We start from the raw sequence: 27,856 nt of genomic DNA on the forward strand, positions 1-27,856 counted from the left end.
GCAGGGGTACCCGCTGGCGCCACCTACAGCCCATTAGGAAAATGGCAGGCGGGAGGCCGTCTGCAGAGGGACCATCACTCACAGATCTGTCCTCATTGGTGGAGCCGTCCTCGTTGGTGGAGGGCTCTTAAATGAACTGTCTCCCCTAACTGATGCCATCAATGAACAAAAACCTGGCTTCTACACACCTTTTACATGGACAGACCACAACTCCAAAGAACAACTGATCTTCCAGCGTTCACTTCAGGAATAAATGCTCCCCACAAAATAGAGGGAATGTAAATCACTTATGACCACAGAGAACAAGAGAGGACAGCCATGTATGGGTTTTTTAGGTCTGAAGGAAAAATAATGAAATAGCTTGTCATGTGAAAATCCGTTTACAGCCCATGAGTCACCATTCTCTACACCACCTACCTCACAGGACTCACTCAGACGCCCTCCTTCTGAACCTTCACGCTCTTAAAAACCAGGTAAGCAGATTTTTCACAGCTGAGGCAACCCACACCACAGGAATGCAAATGACAGGGTAAAGTGGTAGGTTCTGCCAGCTCTGAACCACGCCCCGGACTCCCACCCTGGAGATTCTCCCAGGAAGCCTCCAGGCCCAACGTTCACACCCACGAGGAAGACAGGGGAGGCTCGCACCCCTTCAGAGCAAAAGACTCAGCTGAAGACCTGTCATCTTTCAGCCTCCCATCAACCCAAGCGCCGCCGAGTGTGGCCTCTCCATGCTGGCTGCACCAAGCCCACCGAGGTGCGGCCGACAGTCTCCAGACATGCCACCCGCAAGTCCTCCCACCCTGCAGCCGCGTGTGGGTGGAGTCTAACTGCCCCCCGCCCCCTGCCCCCGGTCTGGGCTGGTCTTGGCACATGCCCCGAGCAGAACACAGCGTAAGTGATGTGCTGAGGAAGCTTTCACTTCTTTCCCCTTGGAGCCCGGCCCCCAACCAATAAGGCAGTCCGGGATGGACCGCTGAGTGATTAGAGGCCACGTGGAGAGGGGCTGTGGCGGACGCGATGCCAGCTCAGACGTGGAGAAGAGTCACTGACACCCCAAGAGAGACCAGCAGGAAACCACCCAGCTGAGCTCTAGCCGACCCACAGAATTGTGAGAAGTAACGTAGCAGGGACTGAAAGCTCCGTTTCTGGACTAACTTTCCAAGGCAAGGAAGAGACTCAGAATAGTTGGCCCGAGTTTTCAATGTGGTGTCAAGAGCCTCCAACTTACTTCATCATCTTCATCTTCGTCATCATCAGATTCAAGAACACCGTCCAGTAGCTCTTCTACAAAGAAAAAAATCAATGAATACTGCAACCACAGTTGGGAGCCTTGGTCAACAAAATCCTTTAGCCGCTGCAGAGACAGGTAAACGAAGCCTGTGAGTCCCCGGGGCCAGAGCAGCTGACCTACTCAGCACCTTCCTTATTACCACTCATTTCTTGAACAGACGGCATGGAAGTAAAGAAAGCCGGAGAGAAGAGGAAAGGAAATCCAACAGGAAATAGGAGGCCAGAAGGAAACAAAGGCGCTGAAGAGACTGTCCAGCACACTTAGGAAGGCGGTAGGTGCACCTAGACTTAACCAAACCCCAAAACCATTTCCTAGAAGGGAATCCGGAGAAACGCCAGGACTCCCGTTGTCCTCGACGCAGCCCCCATGCTGAAGGGAAGGACTCCACTGACCCGGCTGGACCGAAGCCAGCAGGACATTCACAGGGCTCGCATGCCTACCGTGGGCTGTGCCGTTGTCCCGGAAGCTACTTTGCATACTGGAGGCTGTTGTGTCACCTGCATCTGGGTGGGAGCTTGATTACCCAACTTCTATGCCCTCCCAGCCCCTGCTCCTTCCCACCTTCGCTATGTGGCTTTCACAGTGGGGAGGCTGCTATATTTACCAACTTTCTTCTTCAAATATGGAAAGGCCTTTTTTTTTTTTTTTTTTTTTTTGAATCTCAGATATTTCATGAGGCCACAGGCTAGTCTAGCCACACTGCCCCTGAGCCTGAGCCTGGGGCTCAGACTCAACCTACTTTAGGAACAATGTGCAGTCCTGTGAACTCAAGTCCCTTACAAGCCTCAGCTCTTCCTCTCAGGGAGGACGGGGACACGAGCCCTGCTTCCCACACTGCTCCCTGGGCTGTGGGCCCAACAACAGGGCGCTTGAGTTACCAGCATCCCTTCTTTCCTGAGGGCCCTCCAGGGAAGCCGGCTCCACCTTGCTCTGCCCAGTGACCAGTCAGGTCGCCCTGTCCTCTCTTTGGTGACCGGCTGGTAGCTGCCGGTCCCCGTTGCTGAGCGCTGGAGTCACGGACAAAACTCCCTGCTGCTGCTGGCCATTCACTTCCACTTGTCACATCACCAGGCCGGGAGTTCCCCTTAGGCTTCGCCAGAGCAGTCCTTCCCCTCCTGCGGGGTTAGAGTTCTAAAATACATGGGAATTTTTGTACTTGAGGACCTTAAAACTCCACTAGAAAAAGGGTGCTAGAGGATTGAGATGGACTTGAATTATGAAAACCCATGTACATGTTTTCATGTTCACTAAAATAAAACAAGAAAGTCGATACTCTAAAAAAAAGATTGTAAAATCTAAAACTAGATTTACTAGTTTAAGATTCACCTATCTTGAACTAGTAAATGACTCATAACGCACACTCGGCTATCAATTTCCCCTTGAGGATGAAGACTGGACTGGATGGAAACTCTCCAGCTCTCCCTCCTCTAGGTTTAAGCATGATGCGTGTAGATTCATTTTGACTTGATGGCTGTTGACAGGTATCCTAAGGTATTTATGTGTATGTATCTGGTCCTCCACCTAAATATTCAATGACTTTCTAATTTTGCTTCCAAGGAGCCAACTCCTGGGTAATCGTCTCTGGAGTCCTGCCACCGTCCTATGGATACAGAACAGCTTCTGTGCTTGAAATGAAAAACAACTACTGTAGGCACTCCATTTAAACTGGAACTTCCGGAGCTGAGCAGGTGGAGCCCAAGTCTGTCCTGAATACACAAGGTTGTAAGGCTTTGGCTCTGTGCAGGACAACTTCTTGCTAAAGCACATCCCTTACAGAAACGTAGACTGACTCCTCGTCCTCACATTCGTTAGTGTGCTGGTCCAAGGGCCAGCTTTATGTAAGAGGAAGAGATGTTTTCTTGGCCAGAGAGACAAGGCACACTGCTTTCTGGCTGCCTGGGAGGAGGGAAGACTGACAAGGAAATAGAGGTGAGTGTGTCTTGACAGACTGACTGAAACAGAGTCAGCCTTGAAGAAGGTTCCCAACCCAAACCTGACCCTGACGCTGCAGAGGACTCCTGGCCTGGGAGGGAGGTCTCGGCATAGCTAGTGACCTCAGAGCAGATAGGCGACAACTTTTCCCAGCATTCCCCTGCCTTCCCAAACTGTGGTCTACATAGAGACGGTTAGGGAGTAACCTCGGCCAGGACTAAGGTTAGGTTTTATTTCCTTTTATTATTTTTTTCAATATGCCCGCCTAGCAGAATGGAAGTGCAAAGTCAGAAATGCAGTTGCTGCAGAAAATACAAATCTGTTCCTTCCCCACCTGAATCTGGGATGAATTATACTTGCTCCATAAAAACCAAAGGGGAGGACATTCAAGTGGAAATGGGCCCCCAGCCTGAAGGCAGCCAAGGCTTAACCTCACCGGCTGCTCTCCTGGCCACCTCCTGTTGATGGGGAGCCCTCTAACCCCCGCCTTCTGCCTCTCCATTTCTGTGTTCCCCCGAGGTAGGGCTGCACACTGGTTTAAACACTATTCGTACCTGGGGCTCCTCCAGAGATTCTGATTTAATTGGCATGGGGTGCTACCTTGGGGGTTTTCAAATCTCCCCAGGTGACTGCCCTGTGCAGCCCCAGCTGTGAACCAGGAGCTGGGAGAGCCACCTGTGGGCTTCCTCCAGTGAAGGGCTTCAGGCATTTCCCTTTTGCTTGGCCTTGGTCAAGCTGCTGCCTTGGAATTAGAGATCAGGAGATTCATTTTTTACCTGCGTTCGTGTGAGGAACAGAATCTGTGCACTTGGACTTTCAGTGATGTGGACAAGGGCATGCAGAGAGACGTAAGTGACAAACTTGACCCTGGATGCTGGCAGTGCCAGGTGCCTCTGGCTTGTGTACAAGTCAGGATCAAGGCATCAGGGGCCCACAGAAAGAGCTAAGAGCGTCCCCACCACCTGGTCCCATCCAAGGCTTCCTTTACCTTCCTTTCCTGCTTATTATGGGATGTGGGTGGTCACAGTAATGGAAGAAAGGGGATCATATCCTCCCACGTTGCTGGTTGGCAACATGAATTCTTCTGGAGTGAATGAATGTGGGAGGACGAGGGCCTTTTCCATGGTGGTGCCAGAAAGATTGGCATCTGTTTTCATTATCTGACCCTCGGACCCGGGGACAGCCGCCCTAGTGGTCTGGGGGAAATAATTAGGAGGGGGAGGTCCACATAAAGAGAACTTCCAGTTAGAAAAGGGTTTCTGCAACTGCTTTTGAACTCTCTTTGTTGACTATAAGCCAAAAGTGTGATGAGAGACTATTGATCATGGGACAAAGTGGCCTTGGTTACCTGGCTGAACTTCCATTTGTGGGTTCACTTGGGTCTCACCTCCCTTAAGGCCTCTTGAATGAACTCTAAGACATGACAAGCCCCTCTAAGAAAGCCCATGTGTCTTTCTAGCATATGTGAAAGATTCAAAAGATACATAACAGATTCTTGCATTAAACAGACCTGAATTAAGCTGCTTGATGATAAATTCAATCTGGCGGATCATTTCAGCATTGCCTTCTTTGATGAAGCAGCAAAGGATGTCTTCCATTCCCTAGAAGGATTGGCGAGAGTAAGAGTTAACATTTCAGTTTTGGGGGGAAACTACTTTTCAATGGAGTAGTTTCACCTAATCAAAAAAAACCCAGGGCTTCCCAGGTGGCGCAGTGGTTAAGAATCTGCCTGCCAATGCGGGGGACACGGGCTCAAGCCCTGGTCCGGGAAGATCCTACATGCCGGGGAGTAACTAAGCCCGTGTGCTACAACTGAGCCTGTGCTCTAGAGCCCGAGAGCCACAACTACTAAAGCCCTCAAGCCTAGAGCCCGTGCTCCACAACAAGAGAAGCCACTGCAATGAGAAGCCCGCGCAACCCAACGAAGACCCAATGCAGCCAAAAGTAAATAAATAAATTTAAACAACAACAAAAAAACCCCAAAAAACAAAAAAACTTTTTTTTTTCAGGAGGAAGGGATATGCACAATAAAAATCCTCTGCTCAGTTCTAAACATTCTTTTTGTTGTTTTTACAATTCACAAGGAAATTATTTTATTCTTGGTTGGCTATCTGACCTAATTATAACACATTTATTTTTTAAAAAGCTATTGTAAAATTTTACTGTGTAAGTCTTCCTTTTAGCTTTGGCAGTATGTCGTTTGGGGAGGTGGTTTCTCTCCCATGTTTTCCCTGTAGTTATACACTGCCTTCTGGATTTTAGGGCCAAAAATGGTCTTTGAAAAGTAAAACCACATGTTCAGAGAAGTAAAAGAAGAAATAGAACCTCTTTTTAAACAGCCATCATTCTTTTTCTATCAAAATAATTACAAAGTCATTACAGTGTGTATTATTTACTACAAAACACTGACATCAGAATTGTCAATTCTGACTAACAGAATTCCAGGGACATGTAGAGGTAAGATACTGATTTGACCATAAATGTCTATTTCCCCTCCTTCCTCTTTTCTGTGGGACTTGAATGTATGGTTGGAGCTGATGAGGCCTTCTTACCCCCACAAGGGGAAAGTGTATCTGATATTGAACCCAAAGCAGAGGGAGCAGAATACAGAGGTGCTGGTAGAGAAACGGATCAAGTGACGTGTGAATCCTGATCAAGCTGTGCCTGAAGCTTGTGCCTGAAGCTTATGCCTGGACTTTTCAGTTACCTGAGCCAGTAAGCTCCTGTTTAGGTAGGCCAGTTTGGAATCAACAGCTCTAACCGAATCAAAGAAGAAGTGCCAAGTGCAGTGTTGAACATGGTGAGTTCCCATGATCTAAAGCAGAGCATTACCTTCTAGAAAGGTTAAATCTGGACTGTAATTATCATTTCCCCATAAACTAGCTGTGTGACCTTGGTCAAATTATTTAACTCTTCCCAGCCTTTTTCCTCAACTATAAAATAAGGATGGCAACTCAAGTTAACACGAGATTTTTAAAGGATATAATTGGGTGTTGGTTATGTAAATATGTATATTTGTCAAAATGCATTGAACTGTATATGTAAGGCTTGTGCATTTCACTGTTCATAATTATACCTAAAAAAAAAAAAAAAAAAAAAGCATCTAATCTGAAGACTGGCACATAGGAGATGTTTAATAAACGGTTGAAACTGTGCTTGCTGTGTCTGGTAGGGGTTTCTGGCTCAGAAGAGAGAGCTGGTAGCTGAAGCAAGGGAGCAAACAAGGTTCCTGGTGGCCCCAGAGTGAGAAGAGAAGAGGGTTAAGACAGAACCTTGGAGAACCTTTAGGTTGTTTCCTGTTTTCCACTATGATCAGTAATGCTGTGATGAATATTCTGATACATGAATCTTTGTTCACGTTTTTGTATGGAGCTTCAGAAGTGGAATTACTGGGCAAAGAATACTAATATTTTTGAGGACTCTTATACATATTGTCAAATTGCTTTCTAAAAATGCCATATCGATTTATCCTCTTAGTAAGATTTCCACACTAATTTTTTTTTCAATAAATTTATTTATTTCTGGCTGTGTTGGGTCTTTGTTACTGCATGCAGTCTTTCTTTAGTTGCGCCAAGCGGGGGCTACTCTTCGTTGTGGTGCACGGGTTTCTCACTGCGGCGGCTTCTCTTGTTACAGAGCACGGGCTCTAGAGCGCAGGCTCAGTAGTTGTGGCACACGGCCCCAGTTGCTCCGCGGCACGTGGGATCTTCCTGCACCAGGGCTCGAACCCGTGTCCCCCTGAATTGGCAGGCGGATTCTTAACCACTGCGCCACCAGGGAAGCCCTCCACACTAATTTTGAAAGGCCCACACATAATGGATGCCATGGAATACAGCAAACAGGCTTACCAACTGTAATGGACAACTGTTATATTTGTAGCTGATGGCCTCTCACTGTTGTGGCCTCTCCCGCTGCAGAGCGCAGGCTCCAGACGCGTAGGCTCAGTGGCCATGGCTCACGGGCCTAGCCGCTCCGCGGCATATGGGATCTTCCCGGACCAGGGCACGAACCCGTGTCCCCTGCATCGGCAAGCGGACTCTCAACCACTGCGCCACCAGGGAAGCCCTGATGAACACTTTTAAAAGAGCTTCTCTACAATGTGTTCATTTCCCAAGGCCGCAGCCAGAATATTAGCATTCCCAGGCTCCCTGCAGCCAGGGTGCAGGCAGATGACCCAGGTCCTGCCAATCAACTGCACCCATGTGAGACTGATTCAGAAGTGGGCAGTGTGAAGAATCAGGCACACGGGGAACACACGTCCTTGTGACAGTTGGGCAGGCGGCATCCCGCCCTTCAGGGACAGCAGAGCAGAGTTTCTGGCACTGCAGCGTGAGCCTGGGCCCGGGGCATTGGTGCAAGGCACGGGGGGATATCCCTGGAGCAGCCCCGGGGAGTGTGTGGGCATTTCTCCCTGCTTTGTGGCTTCTGAGCCCAGTTCCCTGGTTCTCCCAGAGACTCTTGAGAGCCTTGACAGAGCATCTGGTCTGCTCTAGCCCAGGGCGCAATGTTTGGCTGGGGTTTCGATCCCAGGGAAGAGCTCCTGGCCAACAATTACTCCAGCCCTGGGTGCAGGAGGCCTTGGGGTAGCATTAGGGTGGCCCTCTTGATCGCATCTGCTCTCCGGCCCCAGACCTTGGTGTTCTCTTAAAGTTCAAACGGGCCTCAGGGCACGCATGTATCTTTTTCTCCTTTTTTTTTTTTTTTTGTATTACTTTAAGACCACCATAGTGGCATTTGGTACTAATCTAAGTTTTATGTATTCTTTCTCATTTTCCACAAGCACACAAATGTTTTACACAGTTGCAAACACAGAGTTATTATAATGTCATATCCTGCTTTTATCCCTCATTACACAATAAAGTTCCCATACTGTCTCATACTGCTTTTCTTAATTACCATCTTCAATAGCTACTAATACTGTGAGCAAAAGAACCACAATTTCATCAGCAATTCCTCTGTTACCAGACATTTATGTTCTGGTTTTTCATTATTATAAAAATATTGAAATGAGCCTCGTCATGCACAGAGCTCTTCTCCTCTGCATCAATAACCAGAGGAAAAGGAATGAATCCAAAATATGTAGGTTTTCATAATTTTTCACATACACTGCTGGACTTCTTTCCAAAAGGACTGCGCTGACACACACCCGGCACAGTCTGAACATCAGTTCTTCCCTGGCTTTGCGTGTGAGCAGATGTTAGGGTGGTGAGAATATGGATGATGTTCTCCTCACTGTCTGGTTTCCTTTATTACTGTTATATGATAAAGGAAAAGGATGTAATACCCTCTATCAATCTAAAAACCTCTTCAAGGGTAAGAGTGAAATGAGAGGAAATCTCAGGGTTTTAGAAAAACTCTGTTGAAGCCATATCCTCCTTTAGAGGCCCCTCTTACAAATAAATAGGTAACTACTTAGGTGAAGTGTCCAAAAGCTTCCTCCATTTGCTTATGACTTTGATCCCTGTTAAAATGCCAGAGGGAAGCGTATGCTACTTACACCTCTATCTAAGTGGTCTACGTTTTCTTTTCAAAGTCAACAATTCAGAGGCTGTCTAGAAACATGTCAGAAACTATAAAAGAAGATATTAATGGATTTAACTATAATTAAAGCTGTCATATAACCAAAACCCCATAAGTAAAAGACCAATGAAAAATTGGGGAAACATTTGTGATATACGTCAAAAGATTAATAGCCCTAATTTCCCTTGCGACTTCTTTGATCCAGAGGCAACTTAGAAGTGAGTGGCAGCCAGGCTCCAAGACGAACCCCCCTCCTGGACTGCATGTTCCCGGGCCGTCCCTCCCACACTGCACCCGAGCCGGTCCTGTGGCCACTTCTCGGATTGGGTCATAAAGGAGACTGTGGCTGCTGTCTTGCTCACTCTCTGACTCTCTAGGATCCCTCAGGGAGAAGCCAGCTGCCATGTGGAGAGAAGCCCTATGCAGCAGTCCCCTGGCCAGGAAACGAGGTCCCCAGACAACAGCCAGCACGAGAGCGAGCTTGGAAGCAGATCCTTGTGCCCTCGGCTCCCCGGCTGAAGTCTTCACTAAAATCAAAGGAGAGACTCTTGGCCAGCACCACGCAGCTAATCTGCTCCCCAGCGTCTGTCCTATAGAAACTGTGAGGCGGTACTTTTTTTTAAACTATTAAACTTTGGGGTAATTTTTTATGCAGCAATAGAAAACTAATTCAATTGTACTGTTTAATTTCCAAACATTTGGGGATTTCCTAGATGCCTTATTATATTATGTTTATGTTTTTCATTATTATTTATTCAACCCTTTTTCTGCCCATTACCTCTCTCCCCTCTCCTTCTGGGGCTCCAATGACAGACGTGTGAGACCTCTGGATATTGCTGCACAGGGCTCTGAGGCTGTCCCATTCTTCCATCTCTTTTCTCTCTGGCCTGGATGATCTCTAAGGGCCACCCCTCTCGTGTCCGACAACAGTGAGTCTCTTTTCCCCACTTGGTGCCTGTCCCTTTCCTGCCCTTAAGTCCGCCTTCTCCACATGCTTTGGACTCCATGTCACCTCTGTTCTTTCTTTTTCTTCAACCTACATGTTTTTTTCCTTGTTCTCTGCCTTGGTTGACAATTCCTCCCTTTGACCTGAATGACCATAATGCAGAATTTAATCAAGTTTATCTTCCCCTGTTCTATATTGAAAAAGCAGATTTCTTTTTTTCTTTAAAAGCAGTAGGCAATTAAGTTTCATTGTTTACCGTGACCACACAGAATGGATCTTAAATAAGTTTTTGTCTCTGGCATAACCGCCGATGTAACTGTAGATGACCCATTAGAAGATTTAGTAATTCTTCTAAGTAAGCAAAGCCAAGTGGAAGAACATGCCTCACTGGTCTCAAACTGAATTTAGCCTGCGTTCTGACGATGGAAATATATTTAATCCCTTCATTCTAAGCATTTAATACGCACACACGGTTTCACATGTCATAAGGAAAAAGGACAAAACTCCAGTGGTTTTGATTAGATCTAGAAACGTTTGTCATCTCAAAAGAAGATGCTAATCACCTGAGGTTTGTTTTATGCTTCCAATATAAACACTAAAGTAAACACATTAAATATTCAGTTAACTCTTTTCCAACCAGAGAGTTTTATCAGTTTTATCTGTTCCACCTGATTGCTATCAGAATGCCTGCAGGTTAGAGGAGTGTTTTGATTGCCCCAGGTCTCACTGCCACAATTCCTCCAGGAAGCCTGGAGGTGAATTTGGGTGATGATTTTCTCCATTTCATCATTTTCTTGCTAAGTTTCTCCTACTATGAAATCCATAAGCATTCCCAAAGCCCCCAAGTAAAATGAGTCACTTAAATTTTTAAAAATGTCTACAACTTTCCAAAAAATAAACCTTCTAGGAACTTCTGACGCTGTGGTTCTTAATCCTGTCGGCTGGGATCCCTTGAGAATCTGATAAAAACGACAAACTCTCTCCCCAGAAAACTGCAAATATGTATTTGGGATACAGTTTCAGGGAGTTCAGAAGCTATCTGAAGCCCTTCCCTGGGGTCCCGTCAGGAACCCCTTGTTCTAATAGCCTCTGAACGTGGCACTGACAGAAGCTGACCAATCCCACAGCACGTTTTCTTACCATTGCTCTTGCTTCTTCACGAATGGATGGAATAGAAAGGATGCTGTACAGCGCTCCATTCACATATGGCTGTATCTTTAAGGGGAGAAAAAACAGTCATTTTCAGGTTCTCAAATACCATACAACCCAAACGTCACACACTAGCCTTGAGAACAGCCTGGCTAGCGAGGAAGGCGAGCCCTGCCACCTTCACAGCTCCCTGACTCCAGGAGGCAGGTCTCCAAGTGACAGACACCTCCACTGGCACGCCCCAGGGCAACAGCTAAAACGAAGAGTTCAAAACCAAGGGCATCATTCTCTCCCAAAGTTTACTCCCGTTACATGTCATTGCTGAATTAATGTCATCCTGATGACTCAGGTTAGAACCTTTGGAGGTGTCACTGATTCCTCTCTCTTCTTACCCTCCAGTGTTGGGTCTCCAAGCCATCTTTAGTGGGAACCCTTCTTTTCCATAGGTGCAGCTACAGTCCTTGTTCAGACATCATCGTCCATGACCTAGGCTACATGAGATCTCCAAAAGGGTCTCTCTGCCTTCTATGTTCACCCTTTAACCCAACCAACATATCATTGCCAAGATTCTACAGCATGGGCCAAATCATCCCTCCCCCGACCTCGGGAACCTTCCGTAGAAACGACCTGGAAAGTCCTGACTCCTTACTACAGGACACAGGGCCCTTCAAGGTCTGGCCTCTATATCATCTTCCTCTGCTCCGTCCTGCCTGCCACTTGGAATTCACACTACACAGATTCCACTTAAGGGACGGCCTCTATTTTATGTAAAAAGGGCTTGCCTCCCATTGGCTAGAACACCGCATGGATGAGAGCAGAAGCCAGGACGGCCATCCTGCGGACAGTTCTGCAGGACTCTGACCCAACTGACACATGGGGTGAGCCAGCAGTGATGGGTGCCTAGGCCCCAGGGAAGCTCCGGCTTGGGCCCTCGAGGGGGAAGTGCGGCCACGTCCGCCGAGGACGGCTGTGGCACAGAGGGGTGAAGGCAAGCAAACGGGGCACCCCTGGGGGACTGGATAAGTGAAACGGGAGGGCTGCCAACAAGGGGCTGCCAACAAGGGGCTGCCAACAAGCGAGAGTTAAGGACCTAGGCGTACAGAAAGCACCAGAGAAAGGTCCTAAAGACACAGTGAAAATGGAAGAAAAGGATGAGATTTAGAGGGCAATGTTATTTACACAAATTGAACACACCCATAATATTAAATATACTTTCAGGTTACATACATGTCCATGGACATATATTAAACCCAGCAGAGGAGTGTCAACATGGTAGGAGGAGTGAAGCAGGGGGAGATGACCAGGAGGAAAAAATAACCCCCAGGAGGGAGCAGCACAGGCCAGCGAACGGCAGTTGTGCTCACAAACGGGAAGCCAGGGAACAGCCTCCTGCTCTGGGTTCCAGAATTTAAAAATGATAAAAGCTCTGACGTAGCTTATACAAATACTTGGAAGAGGGCAAGTGCAGTAAGTACCCCGGGCCACCCTCCCCCAAGCCCGGGGCTTACGGCGCTGAATGGATACCTCGCGGTTTTCATGGCCGAGCAGATCCGAAAGAACTTTCAGCACGAGGCCTGCCACCTTGGCACACATGTTCTTCCCTTTAGGAGAAAAAGAGAGAAACAAAACAGGACATGTCTAGGGCTTCCCTGGTGGCGCAGTGGTTGAGAGTCCGCCTGCAGATGCAGGGGACACGGGTTTGTGCCCCGGTCCGGGAAGATCCCACATGCCACGGAGCGGCTGGGCCCGTGAGCCATGGCCGCTGAGCCTGCGCGTCCAGAGCCTGTGCTCCGCAATGGGAGAGGCCACAACAGTGAGAGGCCCGCGTACCACAAAAACAAAAAAACAAAAAAACCCCCAAAAAAACAAAAACAGGACATGTCTAAACTCAGAGGCACAGTTTCAGGTCAGGCAGACTTGAATATGAACCTTGGCTCCTCTGCCTGTGAGCTGTGTGACCTTGGGTGAGTCACTTCACCGACTTGGGGCCCAATTTCGTCCTCTGGGGTCCCTTGGGGATTATAATGTCCACCTCAAAGGGCTATGTAGAATTAAGTAGCATGTGAACACTAAAGTTTCCCAAAGCAATATGAGAAAAGGAGACAGGAGCATGAGACAGAAAGAGAGCATCAGTTTTTTGTTTTTTGTATTTTTTTTGGCCGAGCGCCATGGCATGTGGGACCTTAGTTCCCCGACCAGGGATCGAACCTGCGCCCCCTACGTTGGAAGCGCGGAGTCTTAAACACTGGACTGCCAGGGAAGTCCCGGCAGCTCAGTATAGGGCAGCACACTCCCAGTGCTCAGTAAGTGGCGGCGGTTCTTATTATTCAGGAGGTCAGAGCTGTTCACTACACTGAAAGCATGATGAGTCAAAGGGCCATGCTCTCCTCCCAAGTGCACACGCCATCACTTAAAAATCCTCCAGCTGGGGCTTCCCTGGTGGTGCAGTGGTTAGGAATCTGCCTGCCAATGCAGGGGACACAGGTTCGAGCCCTGGTCTGGGAAGATCCCATGTGCCGCGGAGCAACTGGGCCCGTGAGCCACATCTACTGAGCCAGCACGTCTGGAGCCTGTGCTCCGCAACAAGAGAGGCCGTGATAGTGAGAGGCCCGCGCACGGCGATGAAGAGTGGCCCCCGCTTGCCACAACTAGAGAAAGCCCTTGCACAGAAACGAAGACCCAACACAGCAAAAATAAAAAAATAAAAAAATTTAAAAAATCCTCCAGCTATTTCAGGAATTCCAAACATCATCATGACAATCACTGCAAATAAACTGATGATATTTAAGAAAAGCCGATTATAATCTGATAAATGTTTTAAAGCTAGGAAATTTGCATATGTTATTTTTTTAAAAGAGAAGATAGAAGTCAGTCAGTCAACAACACACAGTTAGGTGGTTCAGATTCCAAGGCGTCTGAGGGTGAAGGAGCTTCTAACCAATACGCCTGAGCTATTTATCCAGGTAACCTTCTCCCAACACCTTCTCAGACAGAGGTCAGCCATGGGCTGGACGTGGCACCTCTCCAACGAAGCTTCTTCCATCCCAGGGAACAGATCACTTAAGTGGGATGGAACCTGCAGGAAAGCTAAAATCACTCCCTTTATTGATCAAGACATAAATGACCCGAGATGTCACATGGGAATCGCTGTCTGTACGAGGTGGAGTGGGGAAGGCGACTGTGATTAAGAGCAGGAAGCCTGGTTTAATGTCCCTGCTCTGTCACCAACTTAATCCTGTAGAATGCTTGGCACATACTTCTCTGTCTTCAGATAAAACAGATCATAGTTCTTCACTTCCTACCTCTGAATAATGCAATGAAAATGAAGAAAAACGTAATGGAATTCCATCTCCTCTTAATGTGGCTACTGCGCATATATATATATATATATATATATATACATACATACATACATATATATATATAAATTATTCTTTCCAAGGCCAGAGTGGTATTTTGGCTTTAGGGATTCAATAGCTTTATACCTAGCTGGACATGCTTCACACTCTTTTTCTGTTTTGAGTTTTCTGGAAGGGAAACGAAAGGCAGACCACATCAGGCTCGTGGGTACTCCAGAGCCTGGGGGCAGGGGGACGGCAAGTGAGACCTGTGCTCCGGAGGCAGAGGTTCATGAGCAGGGCCACCGAGTACTCGAGCGTGTAGTCTGACAGGCAGTCAGGCTCCTCCAAGACGTCAATCAGCCAGAAGATGAGGCCATCTTGAATCATCGCTGTCTGCAGTGGGCGCCTAGGATGAAACAGCCTGCAGGGAGTTAGCAAGAAGCCTTTCATGCGACAGTACATAGTAGTGTGAATGCCTATCAGAAAAGAAACTTTACAGAAGTTACGGACCCTGGCGAATATCTTACTGTTAGACCTGTACAACGGAAACTACAACAATAAATTCTTTACCTTTCAGGTATATTATTAAAGGTTTAAAGAAAAATAAGGCAGTAAGGAGACTTCCTACTCTGAAAGTTTCCTTTTCAATATTTAGAATTAGCAGCGTATTACTTCAAATACTGAATAAATATTTATTGATAGCTTTTGGTCTACTTAACCCAGGAAACAGAGTCATAGAAATGGTTCACTGACAAACAGATTTTTACCTGAAGTCTAGTCTATATAATGTAGTTCAGGCACTCTGAGCTATGTAAAAGTAAAGAAACACAAAAAAGAAGACCAGCTCATATACTACTTTGATTCAGATCTCTATAGAGTAAGGGTAGTTTAGTAACCTGGGTAATACAGTTTATATGGAATTATTTTCTACCCAAGGTCCAGGTGTAAAATCTTACAAAATCCAATGCCTCATCATAATGTGTTACAGTGGATGTTATCATGTCAACCTTAAGAACTGACAGGACTAAGCACTATAATAACTACAGTTATTAAATTTCTAAAAATTTTTCAAATACAGTCAACATCAAGCTAAATCATCTTTATAAACAAACAGAAACATGTTCCTATGATCTGAGGAAGCAATAACTCTGGAGATTATTTATAGTTCTTTCAATTCATATAGGTAGAACAAGAAATTTTCATCAGCAGAGACATGGCAAATAGTAGGAACTACATACCTACAGCTTTCCCCCCACAAAATATATACACACTTAGAATATGTTCTTTTTCAGGTTTTAGGTTATTAGTGAGAGTCAGTCAGATGTTAACCACATCTGGTGGGAAGAAAAAGTTAGGGACTGACAGAAAAAGTTAGGGACTCAAGGTACTAAAATTCTTAGTAGTCAATGAGAAAGTCAGGTGGTCATCAGGGAATATGGATTCTGGAAGAATTAGCATATGACCCAGCAATTCCACTCCTAGATACCTACCCAGGAGAAAAGAAAACAGGCATCTACACAAAGACTTGTATGCAAATGTTCATAGCAGCATTATGTGTAATAGCCAAAAAGTAAAAACAACCAAGATATCATCAACTGATGAATGAATACACAAAATGTGGTCTGTCCACGTAATGCAATGTTATTCGGCAACACAAAGGAACAAAGTACTGACACATGCGACTTGTATGAACCTCAAAAACATTATGCCAAGTGAAAGAAGCCAGTCACAAAAGACCACAGCAGTACAGGTAAATCTACAGAAAACAGAGTGGTGGTTACCTGGGGCGAGGGATAAGAATGAAAAGTGACTGCAAATAGGCATGAAGTTTCTTTCTGTGGTGATGGAAATGTTCTAAAATTAGACTGTGGTGATGGTTGTACAACTCGGTATATATACCAAAAATCATTGAATTGTACACTTAAAATGGGTAAATTTTGTGGCATGTAAAATACACCTTAATAATGCTGCCAATTTAGAAAAAAAAGCCTCTGGGAGGACATCAGATCTGCTTCAAGAAGAGGTGTCTGAGATTTAAATCTCTAATGTGGAGCACTCCCAAGTCATGACCAGGTCCAGGCTGAGACTACAGGGCAGGTGGCTGAGATGGGTGGACCAGGAACCAGGAGGCTCCACCCCTGACTTCCACAGAGCAATCTACCCCACCGACTGTGACTGTGCATTTACACGTGCCTCTCCCACAGTGAATTCTGAGCACTTGCAGGTGGAGGCTCTATCGGGGTGCATTCGTGTGCTCATCTCCAAACCTTGCACATGGCTTGAGACACAATCTAGCATCTAGCACCTGGTCAGCACGAGATAATGGTCATTGGAGAATGTAACAGTGCTTTAAAGTGTAGGAGCAGGACGGTTTAGTGGATCCAAGATACGCTTTCCAGCTCCTCTTCAGAAAGTCACCCAACCTCTTCTAAGCATTCCCTGAAAAATATCACCTGCATCTTGGATTGTCACTGGGACCAAATAAGCACAAAACAGTGGCTAAGAAACCCCCAAGTTGATTTCACAGGCACCACCATGACCTACTGCACGGTCAGCACCTGAGGCTGAACTTCTGCAAGGCCCCGAGAACGTTCTCCCGGGTGATGACGTCCTTGTCTTCCTCCTTCAGCCTTTCTTCCAGCATCCGCAGCACCTTTGTGCTCTGGGCAAGGTAGCGGCGACCTAATAATATAACCAGAGATGATCAAGGGAGAGAATTTATCTTGTGTTAAGTTCATGCTCCAAAACCACTTTCTATGAAAACTTTGCATATAACACACGTAGAGTTTGGGTAATTTTATGTTCTAGAAAACTTATTAAAGCATATTTCAACTGCAAGTTGGTTTTACTCAATCAACTATCTAATGAATGGAAAACCACTTTTCCTGTCATCTAAACATGATTCACCACTGTGTTCTTGTGCGGAGCACTGTCTTTTATTTACCCCAAATCTTTTTTTCTTTTTTTAAAGATTTTTTTTGATGTGGGCCATTTTTTGTTTTTAAAGTCTTTATTGAATTTGTTACTATACTGCTTCTGTTCTGTGTTTTGGTTTTTTGGCTGTGAGGCATGTGGGATCTTAGCTCCCCGACCAGGGATCGAACCCACACTCCCTGCACTGGAAGGCAAAGTCCCAACCACTGGACCGCCAGGGAAGTCCCTACCCAACATCTTGAACCCAAAAGTCAGATCACAAGGAAAAATGGGGTGATGAATCTGTGTGTTATGAACCCCTTAGTCTTAACAATAGAGGCAGCCCAGTAGTGCTTTCTGGACACACCCATGGCCTGGAGAAGAAGTTAGGAACCATACCTGGAACCCTATCACTAGCCTGTTGTGAACTTGTATCTTGATACAGATGACATTAATTTCAGACATAAAGTTCAACTGTATTATATGAATGGTCCCTGGCACATACTCTGGCTTATCATAAAATGTTTGTTAAATGGCTGGAAGAACAAACAAATGAATGAAAAAACTTTTGGAGTGTCATACAGTCACAATTTAAAACTCCCATTATTCATGTTAAAAAGAGCTCAAACAGGGGCTTCCCTGGTGGCACAGTGGTTGAGAGTCTGCCTGCTGATGCAGGGGACACGGGTTCGTGCCCCGGTCTGGGAAGATCCCACATGCTGCGGAGCGGCTGGGCCCGTGAGCCATGGCCGCTGAGCCTGTGCGTCCAGAGCCTGTGCTCCGCAACGGGAGAGGCCCGCGTACCGAAAAAAAAAAAAAAAGAGCTCAAACAAATTAGAATTTATGGGAGGTAATGGCATTTTGTAAAACCATTTTGAATTAAATTATGGTGGCATGTTATTTTGGGAATTTTCAAATCCTCTTGATTTAAAAGGATTAGTGTTTTGAAAGACATGGTATAGTGCTTATTGGGATCACTTTATTTCACCAACCTTATTTGGCCTTAAGTAGAAAATGATAAAAAATGCATTACCTGCTATCTTGAGAGCAATCTAAAAAGTACTACATTACAATACGAGAAAGCTTACAAAATAAAACCAAAGGCTAACAAAATAAACTCCAAAACCATCAAAATTTGCTCTGACATAAATTACAGCAATATGACAACAACTAAGTTTTTCAAAAGACCTTAGATGCATTAAACAGTAATAAACTGAGGAATCACGTCATTGCTAAGAAACTTGGGGAAGAATGTGTTTTCACAGGGAAAAACACATCCACAAGACCTAGCTCTTCTCTTTGAAGGTATCAATGAAAAAAAAAATGTTGCCTGCCGTATCAGTAAGCAAAGGATGTTGCAGACATCAAGCCACTACAGCCACTCTGGACGGTGAGCCCTGAGGGAACTCAGGATGGAGACCAACGGGCTGCCCACTGCCAAGCCCTCAGCCTCTGCAGCCACCCCCAGCGGTGCACCCTGAAGAGGTTCAGGATGGGAAAGCACAGGATATGGCCCTAGATCACTGAGGTGCCTGTCAAAGGAATGATTTCAGTGAGCCCAGACTCTTGCACCTTCCCGTACACAGAAAAGTGCTGAATTCCTTAACTTGAGATGTCTGGTTTTCTTTAACAGTGATCTTTTGATGCTCTGTCTACCTCATCTTTGCAAAAACTCCTATATACCCCTGCTCCCCCCTTGCCTCTCCGGAGCAGTCCCTCCGAGCTATGTAAGATGCTGCATCCGGGCTTAAGTCTTCAGTTTTGTCCACCAAATAAAACATAATTCTCAGCTTTTCATTTTTTTCCCTCAGTCGGCAAGGAGAGCTGCCGTCTCACCTTCTGCCAGGGATGCAAAAGCGTTGATGAGCCTGGCCATGTACTGCCGTACCACCTCGCTCTTTGAGTGTAGCAGCTGCAGTACACTCCTCTGTGGGAGGAAAAGAAAAGAAAAAGATATATATATTAAAGAGGAAAAGTAATGAAGTGAAAGAAAAGTGAGAGAGAAGCATAGGTCTCCTCTGCAGGTCTGCTGTTCTCTTCCTCTGAGTGAACTTATTAGACGTGATTCAGTCTTGATTTCCAACTGATTTTTTTTCCGAGAGTTGGCAAAAAAATATAAGTTTTTCAGACTTCCAAATTTAGAAGAATTAATGATTCAAAGCACTTAGAATGGTGACTGACACCAAGTAAGCAATACTATTTGCTATGACTGTTGCTGATGTTTTTCCAGGTAGAACGATTGATCCAACACTCGTCTAACTTCGCTCCCTCCAAAACCACCATAAAACTATAGTAAATGGATTTTTTAAGGAGACAAATCCTCAAGGACAGAGAGGACAGCACAAGAAACCATAACAACACTATATTGGAATCAGGAATGCAGGATGGTAACAAACTTAGCAGACCCAGGAACGCCAAGCGGGCAATGAGGAATCACCCAGCTTATGTCACGTAATCCTCAAAAGTCTCAAGAACTGGGGGGGGGGGAATCAAGAAGAAGGAATGAAAGCTGTGGAAGCAGCAGCTAGGTCCCACCCGCGCTGCTCCTGCACAGCTGTCCTCCCATGCACCTCCCATCACACATCTGGGGGCGCTCTCTTTTGAGGGCAACACAAAAGGTCTCTGGACGGAGGACAGCAGGCACAGGTGAGCAGGGCTGCCACACCAAAATGGAGCAGGGGTGGTGCCTAAAAGCAGGATAAATGCTCGACAGAGAGCCACCCCCGTCCTCTTCCCCTACCTGGCTCTCGGAACACTGCCAACCAGACTGTTACCTTTTAGGCAGATTAGAAGACACTTCCTGGAGGAGAATGACCAGCCCTGAAAACAGGGAAAGAACTAAAGTTCCTGAAATCAGAGGTTCCCAATAGATGGCCCACCAGGGTCACCCTCAGTGGAGCTCTAGGCCTACAGGCCTGATCCTCACCTTCAGAACCGCCAGTCAGCTTTTCAGTCCCTCCACTCTAAACATTAGGAGATAACCAAGGTCTACCAGGAACTCAAGGAAAGTTTCTAACATGGAAAATAAGGCCAAAACAAATGGGGCAGGGGAGAGAAGCAACTTCGAGGAAATGAGACTGCAGGGAGAAGAAAACTAAAAATAGACAAAAATTTGTCATTAATATCCTCAGAGATATAACTGTATCCATGCAACAACAGAATGCTACCAAAAAACAAAAAAACACAAAAAAGGGAAATGAAAAACTCTACAGCAGGGTTGGAAAATAAAGATGTGGAAATCTCCCAGAAAGTGAAACAAAAAGAAAAACATGGAAAATATGAGAAAAAAAAGAATTAGAGAACCAGTTCAAGAGGCCCAACATTCAGAAAGCATGAGCAGAGAAAACAAGAGAGGAAATCATCAACAAAACGACTCAAGAAAAGTTCCCAGAACTAAAGTTGTCAGATTGAAAGGACTCACAAAGTGCTCAAAACAGTGAATCAAATACACATCATGAAAGGCATCAATGGGAAGTTCATTAACACTGGTGAAAAAGAAAAGATTCAACACGTTTCTAGAGAGAAGAAAACAGGTCACATACAAAGGGTCAGGAATTAGAATGGCTTGGGACTTTTCAACAGCAACACTGGAACCTAAAAGACAACGAAGCAATATCTTCAAAATTCTGAAGGATAATTATTTACAACCCAGAGTTCTATACAAAGAATAACGATATTTTCAGACATACACAGTCTTGAAAAATATACTCCCCATCCATCCTTTTTCTAGAAGCTATTAACTAAAGGCTGTGCTTCACCAAGAAAACAATACGGGATATTGGAAACAGAGATCCAATTCAGGAAAGGGCTACAAGGAATCAACATACGTTTGGTGAAAAGAGATTTCTGGAAGGCAGCTATGCCCCAGATGTGGAGGGCCACCAGTACAGGCTGAATAACTGACTCAAGAGAGTGACATACCAAAGGCTGTCATCCCCAAGATGCCTACTGCCACTGTACCGTCTTCATTTAGGTAAAATTTTTATTGAAATATAACATCCATACAGAATATTGCCCAGATCATGAGTGTGCGGCTTGATGACACACGGGTAACTGGTAGTCAAATCAAGAAACAGAACATTACCAAAGCCCCAGACACCCTTCTGGGGTCCCTTTCCAAATCAAGGGCAATATCTCTCCTGGCTTCTTATAGCGTAGGTTAGTTCTGTCTGTTTTTAAATTTTTTAAATAAATAAAGTCATGCAGTATGCATTCTTTTATATCTGACGTTTTCATTCAGTTTTATGTTTGTGAGATTCATCCATGTTGTATGCTGTGTACTCCTTCTTATTGCTCAATATATCCCATTTTACAAATATATCCCAGGTGATTTATCCATTCTACTCTTGATGGGACATTTGGGTTATAGCTAGAGTTTTGATTCTTATAAATAGTGCTGCTATGAGCATTCTTACACATCTTTTAGTTGAACATATGGACACATTTCTGTTGGGGTTATACTTAGGAGTGGTTTTGCTAGGACACAGACTATGCGGTTTTAGTAAATATGGCCAGGGATCCAAAGTAGTGCACCATGTAACATATTTTCAAATAGAGTGCAAACTACCTGGGTAAGGTGAGCCCAGACTCATCCACACTTGGATACCCCTGCCCTTGTTCTGATGAAGCTCCAGCTCCCCCATTCACACCCTGCTGTGTGGATCAAAGTCTTTTCATCCCCACAGAAGTGTCCTCATGTGATCAGCTCCTGAGAACTAGAAGTAGACGAGGCAAGCTTAAAAACCAAAATTACAGAGCGGCTCACCATTCCCCTTGGCCATACATAATGCTGCTGGATAACCAGTACCTGGCCTACCTTTCAGCCCTGCCAGAGGCCCTGTGCTTCCTGGGACTCTCTCCTGACTTTGATTACCAATGTCCCCAGAGGGGACCATTAAGAGCCCAGGGAAGCTACGCCTGATTATAATCCAGCAATTTTATTCATGTCATCTTCCCCTAGGTGCCTTCATCTAACATGGGAACAGTGCCCTTTCCTTGCAGAGCAAGGTCTGTGCTTGCTACTCAGCAAACCCCAAATCAAACACTATATTATTCAGGGTACATATGCAAATGTGGACACTACGAAGAAAAGCAAGGAACTGATTGAGACAAAAGTGAGAGTGTGCACACTCCTGTTCAATGCAGCATTATTTACAACAGCGAAACGGCAGAGGTAACTCAAGTGTCTGTTGATCAATGGATAAACAAAACGTGGGAGATTATATATATATATATATATATATATATATATATCCCAATTTATTTTGGTGTCATGGTGACACGGCACCCATATTTCCCAAGGAGTTCTCCTGCTCTGCAGATTCTCTGACATCTTAAGATAACTCCAGCTCATTCCTTATTTAAAAAAATAAATAAGCCATAGCAATTAAAAATAATGACCTGAGGAAGACATGACATCTTCAGTGACTATAAAGATTTCGGCATTTTGACAAATATCATATATCACAAAACCTAAGACACCTTTCATAGGAGGACATATTATTTTTTTATATATATCCAAGAAAGAAAAAAGCACTGCAAGTTAAACTGTAACAGGCCATCGGCTATTAGATACACCCCAGTTTCGGAGATGCTAAAATGCGGGGAGAAATTACATCTTAGATTCAATGAAATATCGCAGTTCAGACAGAATCAGTATTGGATTCACTCTTTGAATTTGAGTTCGTAAGTCATGACAGTATATTATTCAGCTGCTTTGTGTCTTATAGGCTGGTTTCTGTGCCATTACAAATACCAACAGAAAAAAAAAAGGAAAAGAAAATAAGAATTTGAGGGATTATTTTTCATACTTAACTGTTTCATGGGAACAATACGATTGTGTACAAAGAAGAAACTCAAAACCCTTAAATGTTGTCACCTGTGCACACAACAGATTACACGCAACAAGCTTTCTCCAGGGCTGTTTCATCAGCGATCCTAAGAGGTATTGATACTGCACTCAGGGCGCACACTGTGAAGCCTAACAGGAGGGAGATGAAGTTTTTAGAGCATTTTGGATAACGATGAAACTGAAATAATGAGATGCAGTATCTCCTCTGCATAGGGCATGTTCAAGCTGTCGTTCCTCCTTCGGTAGGATACCAGGTGCTGAGAACAGGGAAGAGGGATGAGGAGGGGGGAGGAGGACTCCTCCGAGCTGGGCCCTGGGTTAAGTTCTTCCCACACGTGACCACACGCAGCCTTCCCAACAACCTCACGAGGCAGGTGATGGCCCCTTCTTGGTGGTGGAAAGCTCCCTGAGACTGAGAAATTTGCTTAAGGGTGTCTGGCCAATAGTCGGTGGGGCAGAGATTTGAAACCAGTTTATCTCCCTCTAAACCCCATACTTTTCCCACTGCACCATTAGACCTATCTGGTCCAAAGCTATATACAAAGAGTGTTGAAGACACTTTTTAAGTCGGGCCCAGATGAAAACAGTTTGAATCTGCTTACCTGCCTTGCCCATTGTAAGTCATGCTGAGTTTTCAGGACTCACGGTAAGCAGTGGGGTGAGGGAAAGAGCGGGGAATTTGAGAAAAGGAAAAATGGCAGAAAGGAGCTCCAGAGTTGAATCAAGCAGTACTAACTTGTTTCGGACTCTGCATTAGAAGTGAGAAGTGGGACAGTGTCCAGGGTGGACAGCAGATTTCGGAAGCTAACAGAAGCCCCAGGCTGACATACAGTCACTACGCTGAAGATATGCATAGAAATGAAAGCCTCCTCCTTCTAAGATCCTTCCCAGAAATGCAGGGCCTGGCTGGACGCTGGCCCCTCTCTCACCCACCTGGCTACGGCTGTGACAGTCCAAGAGGTCGTTGCTGATGTAGGCCTGCAGAACCGTCTCCCTCTGCTCTCCAGGGTGCGATGTGGTCAAGCGCTAGAATGAAGAAAAACAAGAGCAACAGGACCCAGGTGTCGACGTGGAGGAAACTGTTCCCACAGCTGGCAGCACCAGTAACTATGCATTTCACCAAACAGGATGAGTAATACCCAGCCGGCTGGCCAACCAGCCAACAAGTCAGTTAACAAAAAATTACAGCGTACTTCCGAATGGGCGATGCAGGAGTCAACTTACACGTGTAGCCTCCAGAGCAGTGAAGGATTGTGTCAGACTGGATTGTAAGGGAGCAGATAAGAGACAGTGCACCAATGCCTGGAGAGGGCTTTTTTTTTTTTTTTTTTTTTTTTTGCCGTAAGTGGCTCAAGAGTTGGTACCCGAAGGACGAGCAGACTATTGGGCAGCACGGGGGGATGTGAGCACAGTGGGGGCTGGGACGTGTGGTCCAGCTGAGGGCGGTGTGAACACACAGGGTGCCTTTGCATGGTGCCCGACGGGGGGGGGCATGAATGAGCACCAGGCGCACAGAGCAGACCCATCCCACAGGGGCTGGTACAGCAGCACTGCGGATACTGTGTGTGCATGTGCGTGTGCGTGCGCGTGTGTGGCACCCCTGGCACCGCCCTCCTTGCATATGGTCCTCCCTCCCCCCAGGGCCTCCCTCCTTGGCCGCAGTGGGTCCCACGTCTCCGGGACCCCGGCCTCTCAGGACCTCCACCTTTGGGTTCCGGACAGTCTGCTGCTCTTCCCGCCTTCTCACCCGTGGGCTTTACACGGTCACAGGGGCTGCCGCCCTTCTGGTGAGTTCGGAGGCTACTGCTGGGCTGGGGTGCAGGGGTGAGGGGCTGGAGGGGTCTCAGACAGAATTACAAGGATCTTTTTATTTTTCCTGCTTGTTCTATGACATTCATTCAGCAAGCAATATCCTGTCTCACCAAGAGGCTCAATAGCATGGACCGATAGCAAGTGCCTGGCGGATAATTGAAGAGCCAAAGGGAGGCTGGTAACTGGAGCAGCGGCAAAACTCCGGGCAGGGACAGCCACTAGCAGTTACTCATGTCACCCCACCCACTCTAGTCAACAAAACCAGAGCAGACACACTGGCCACAGGAATCTTCCTGCTGATCCTGGATGCGTCCTCAGAGTGCTCCTCCAGACCATATTCCAGGAAGCACTGCCAACCATCAGAGTGCAAGTGAGGAGAGTTTTTGTTATCCAGAGAGATGGGGAAATCACTCAGAGGCATTTGGATGTCAAGATAACCTGAAATTTGGGGATCCATGAAGGGGTTTGACGCTATTGCGAGGTGAATTAGAATAGATTGTTCAGTTAAAGAGTGAACCAGGGACTTTCCTGGTGGCCCAGGGGTTAAGAATCCACCTGCTGATGCAGGGGACACGAGTTCGAGCCCTGGTCCGGGAAGATCCCACATGCCGCAGAGCAACTAAGCCCGTGCGCCACAACTACTGAGCCTGTGTGCCACAACTACTGAGCCTGCGCGCTAGAGCTGCATGCCACAACTACTGAAGCCCACGCACCTACAGCCCGTGCTCTGCAGCAAGAGAAGCCACCGCAATGAGAAGCCCACGCACCACAGTGAAGGGTAGCCCCTGCTTGCCACAACTAGAGAAAGCCCAAGAGCAGCAACGAAGACCCAATGTAGCCAAAAATAAATAAATAAGTAAATAAATTTATATAAGTAAATAAATAAATAAACTGTACTCCAATAAAAATTAAAAAAAAAAAAAGAGTGAACCAGTGTTGGCTTAGGCCAGCAGTTCTCAAAATGTAGTCTGGGGAACCCCGGGAATCTAGAAGGGGTTCCCTTCAGGGAGAGTTCCCTTCAGGAGAGTCCCTTCAGGGTAGTCTAGAAGGTCACAACTATTTTCATAATACTACTAAGGCATGTTTTGTCTTTTTAATGATCAACCTCTCAGAGGTCATATGAAGCGTGATAGATACTGTGACAAACTGAATGTAGAAGCAGAGATGAGGATCCAGCTGCCCTCCATTAAGCCAGACATTAAAGAAATTTATAAAAGTGTAAAACAATGTCAGTCTTCTCACTAATTTTTTTTTAGTTTGGAAAATAGTTATTTTTCACACAAAATATGTTATTTCTGTTATGTCCTCGGTTTATTATTGTTCATCTCAAATGAATTAATAAATATATGTTTTACGTTTTCTCAGCTTTAACTTCTAATACTGTCAACTTTGGTAGATAAAATTCACATAAACAAAAGCTCTTTGGGTTCCTCAGTAATTTTTGACAGTGTCAAGAGGTCTGGGACTAGAAAGCTTGAGAACCACTGCCTTAACTGTGATCAATCTGAAAATTGGCGAGAAAAGCAACCATTTATTTATTTAAACGAAGGCTTTTTTTTCTTTTTTCTTTTTTTTTGGCTGCGCCGCGTGGCTTGCGGGATCTTAGTTCCCTGACCAGGGATCGAACCTGTGCCCCCTGCTGGGGAAGCGTGGGGTCCTAACCACTGGACCACCAGGGAATTCCCAGAAAAGCAACTACTTAGATGACACTCTATTTTCCTTAAAGACTTGTTAATATGTTTTCACCCTTGATGTCTGCTCGTGTGGCTGCGCAGGAATACCTAAATCCAGAGGTCTCTGCGGGGGTCAGTGTGAGCGGGACTCGTGCTCTAACACACCGACGCCACCAGCTGTGAGTCTGGCTCAGGACCGGGGAAGGGCCAGCTGCCAGGACATCTCCGGGGCCTTGAAACTACATGTACCAAATCATCATGTACCAAATCATCGAGTGAGGGCAATGGCAGCTGTGACGTCAACATAGGGGTTTTTAAAAAGAAACCACAGCGATCTTCGGAAGCTGCTTTTCATTTTCGCTCTTGGTGTCAGCAGGAAGCATGAAGAAAGATTTTGAGAAGATGGGTTAAAAGATACAGGCAAGGCAGCCAGCCAAGAAAACCAGCATGGCCTTTTTTTTTTTTTTCGGTACCTGGGCCTCCCACTGTTGTGGCCTCTCCCATTGCGGAGCACAGGCTCCGCGGCCATGGCTCACGGGCCCAGCCGCTCCGCAGCATGTGGGATCTTCCCGGACAGGGGCACGAACCCATGTCCCCTGCATCGGCAGGTGGACTCTCAACCATTGCGCCACCAGGGAAGCCCCCCTTTTTATTTTAACTTCAAGAAAAAGGTACTTACCCAGCGCAGAGCCTGCAACAAGAAGGCTTTCAAGCGGTCACTCCCCAAAATCAAATCCTTCTTCAGTTTCTCATAATCCAAGGAGGGCAGTAATGGGACATCCTTCAATTTCCTACTCAGCAACACAAGTTCAAAGAGAAAGAACAGTGCAAAAGGGCATGTTCATTACGCCTCCTGAGTATCATGACAGTCTCATCTAGAGCTGCTCTGACACACTGTATGGGCAGTGGCCCACTTGCTCTCTGTGCTCCTGGCGTTAACTCCAGGCCTCCACCAAGAGGGCTGGATTCCAGGCCCCCCACCCCAGCTTCAACGGGCTCAGCTCCGTCTCTTCTGTTGCATGTACTGGGGTCTATAAAACACTTTTCCTAAAACAAGGAGTCTCTGCCTAATGGGACTAGAAACCATCATATTCACAATAGCCCAGGGCTCCACACCATGGGGATGAAATCATCTTGGAGGCATCATAGAATCCTGAGTTCTATTTAGAATCCTGAGCCAAGTCCAAAGCCTATTAGTTTCAGCAGGCCCCTAGGGTCCTTCCTAAAAACCTGAAGCCACTGTCCCTCTCAAGCCTGAGGGACTGGCTTGGGGGGAAGTGAAGGACAGAACAGGGGTCAGAAAACAACTGTGAAGAGGAGGTGCACAGCTGACCCTCCAGGAGGTAGGAGGGTGTGGCCAGGAAGCGGCAGTGGGGACGTGCCAGTGAGGCAGGTGGTAAGTAGGGCAATTTGCAAACCCTCCTC

The 27,856-nt window shown here is 46.1% G+C and overlaps 1 protein-coding gene across 2 annotated transcripts in view; it reads right to left on the reverse strand.

Moving 5' to 3' along the window:
• The window catches only part of ARMC9 (armadillo repeat containing 9), a 143,453-nt gene that overhangs the window by 67,732 nt on the left and 47,865 nt on the right, over positions 1-27,856 (reverse strand). For both annotated transcript variants that reach the window (XM_082631085.1, XM_082631084.1), the window contains exons 11-19: positions 27,111-27,222; positions 23,880-23,972; positions 18,932-19,022; positions 16,741-16,864; positions 14,449-14,603; positions 12,366-12,442; positions 10,833-10,907; positions 4,737-4,827; positions 1,232-1,287 (exon numbers count right to left, since the gene is read on the reverse strand). In XM_082631085.1, coding sequence (XP_082487211.1) covers positions 1,232-1,287; positions 4,737-4,827; positions 10,833-10,907; positions 12,366-12,442; positions 14,449-14,603; positions 16,741-16,864; positions 18,932-19,022; positions 23,880-23,972; positions 27,111-27,222 — 874 coding nt within the window. The remainder of the gene's footprint in view (positions 1-1,231; positions 1,288-4,736; positions 4,828-10,832; positions 10,908-12,365; positions 12,443-14,448; positions 14,604-16,740; positions 16,865-18,931; positions 19,023-23,879; positions 23,973-27,110; positions 27,223-27,856) is intronic.

This window comes from Mesoplodon mirus (genome assembly GCF_964341445.2).
Source record: "Mesoplodon mirus genome assembly, chromosome: 8".
Classification (NCBI taxonomy): domain Eukaryota; kingdom Metazoa; phylum Chordata; class Mammalia; order Artiodactyla; family Ziphiidae; genus Mesoplodon; species Mesoplodon mirus.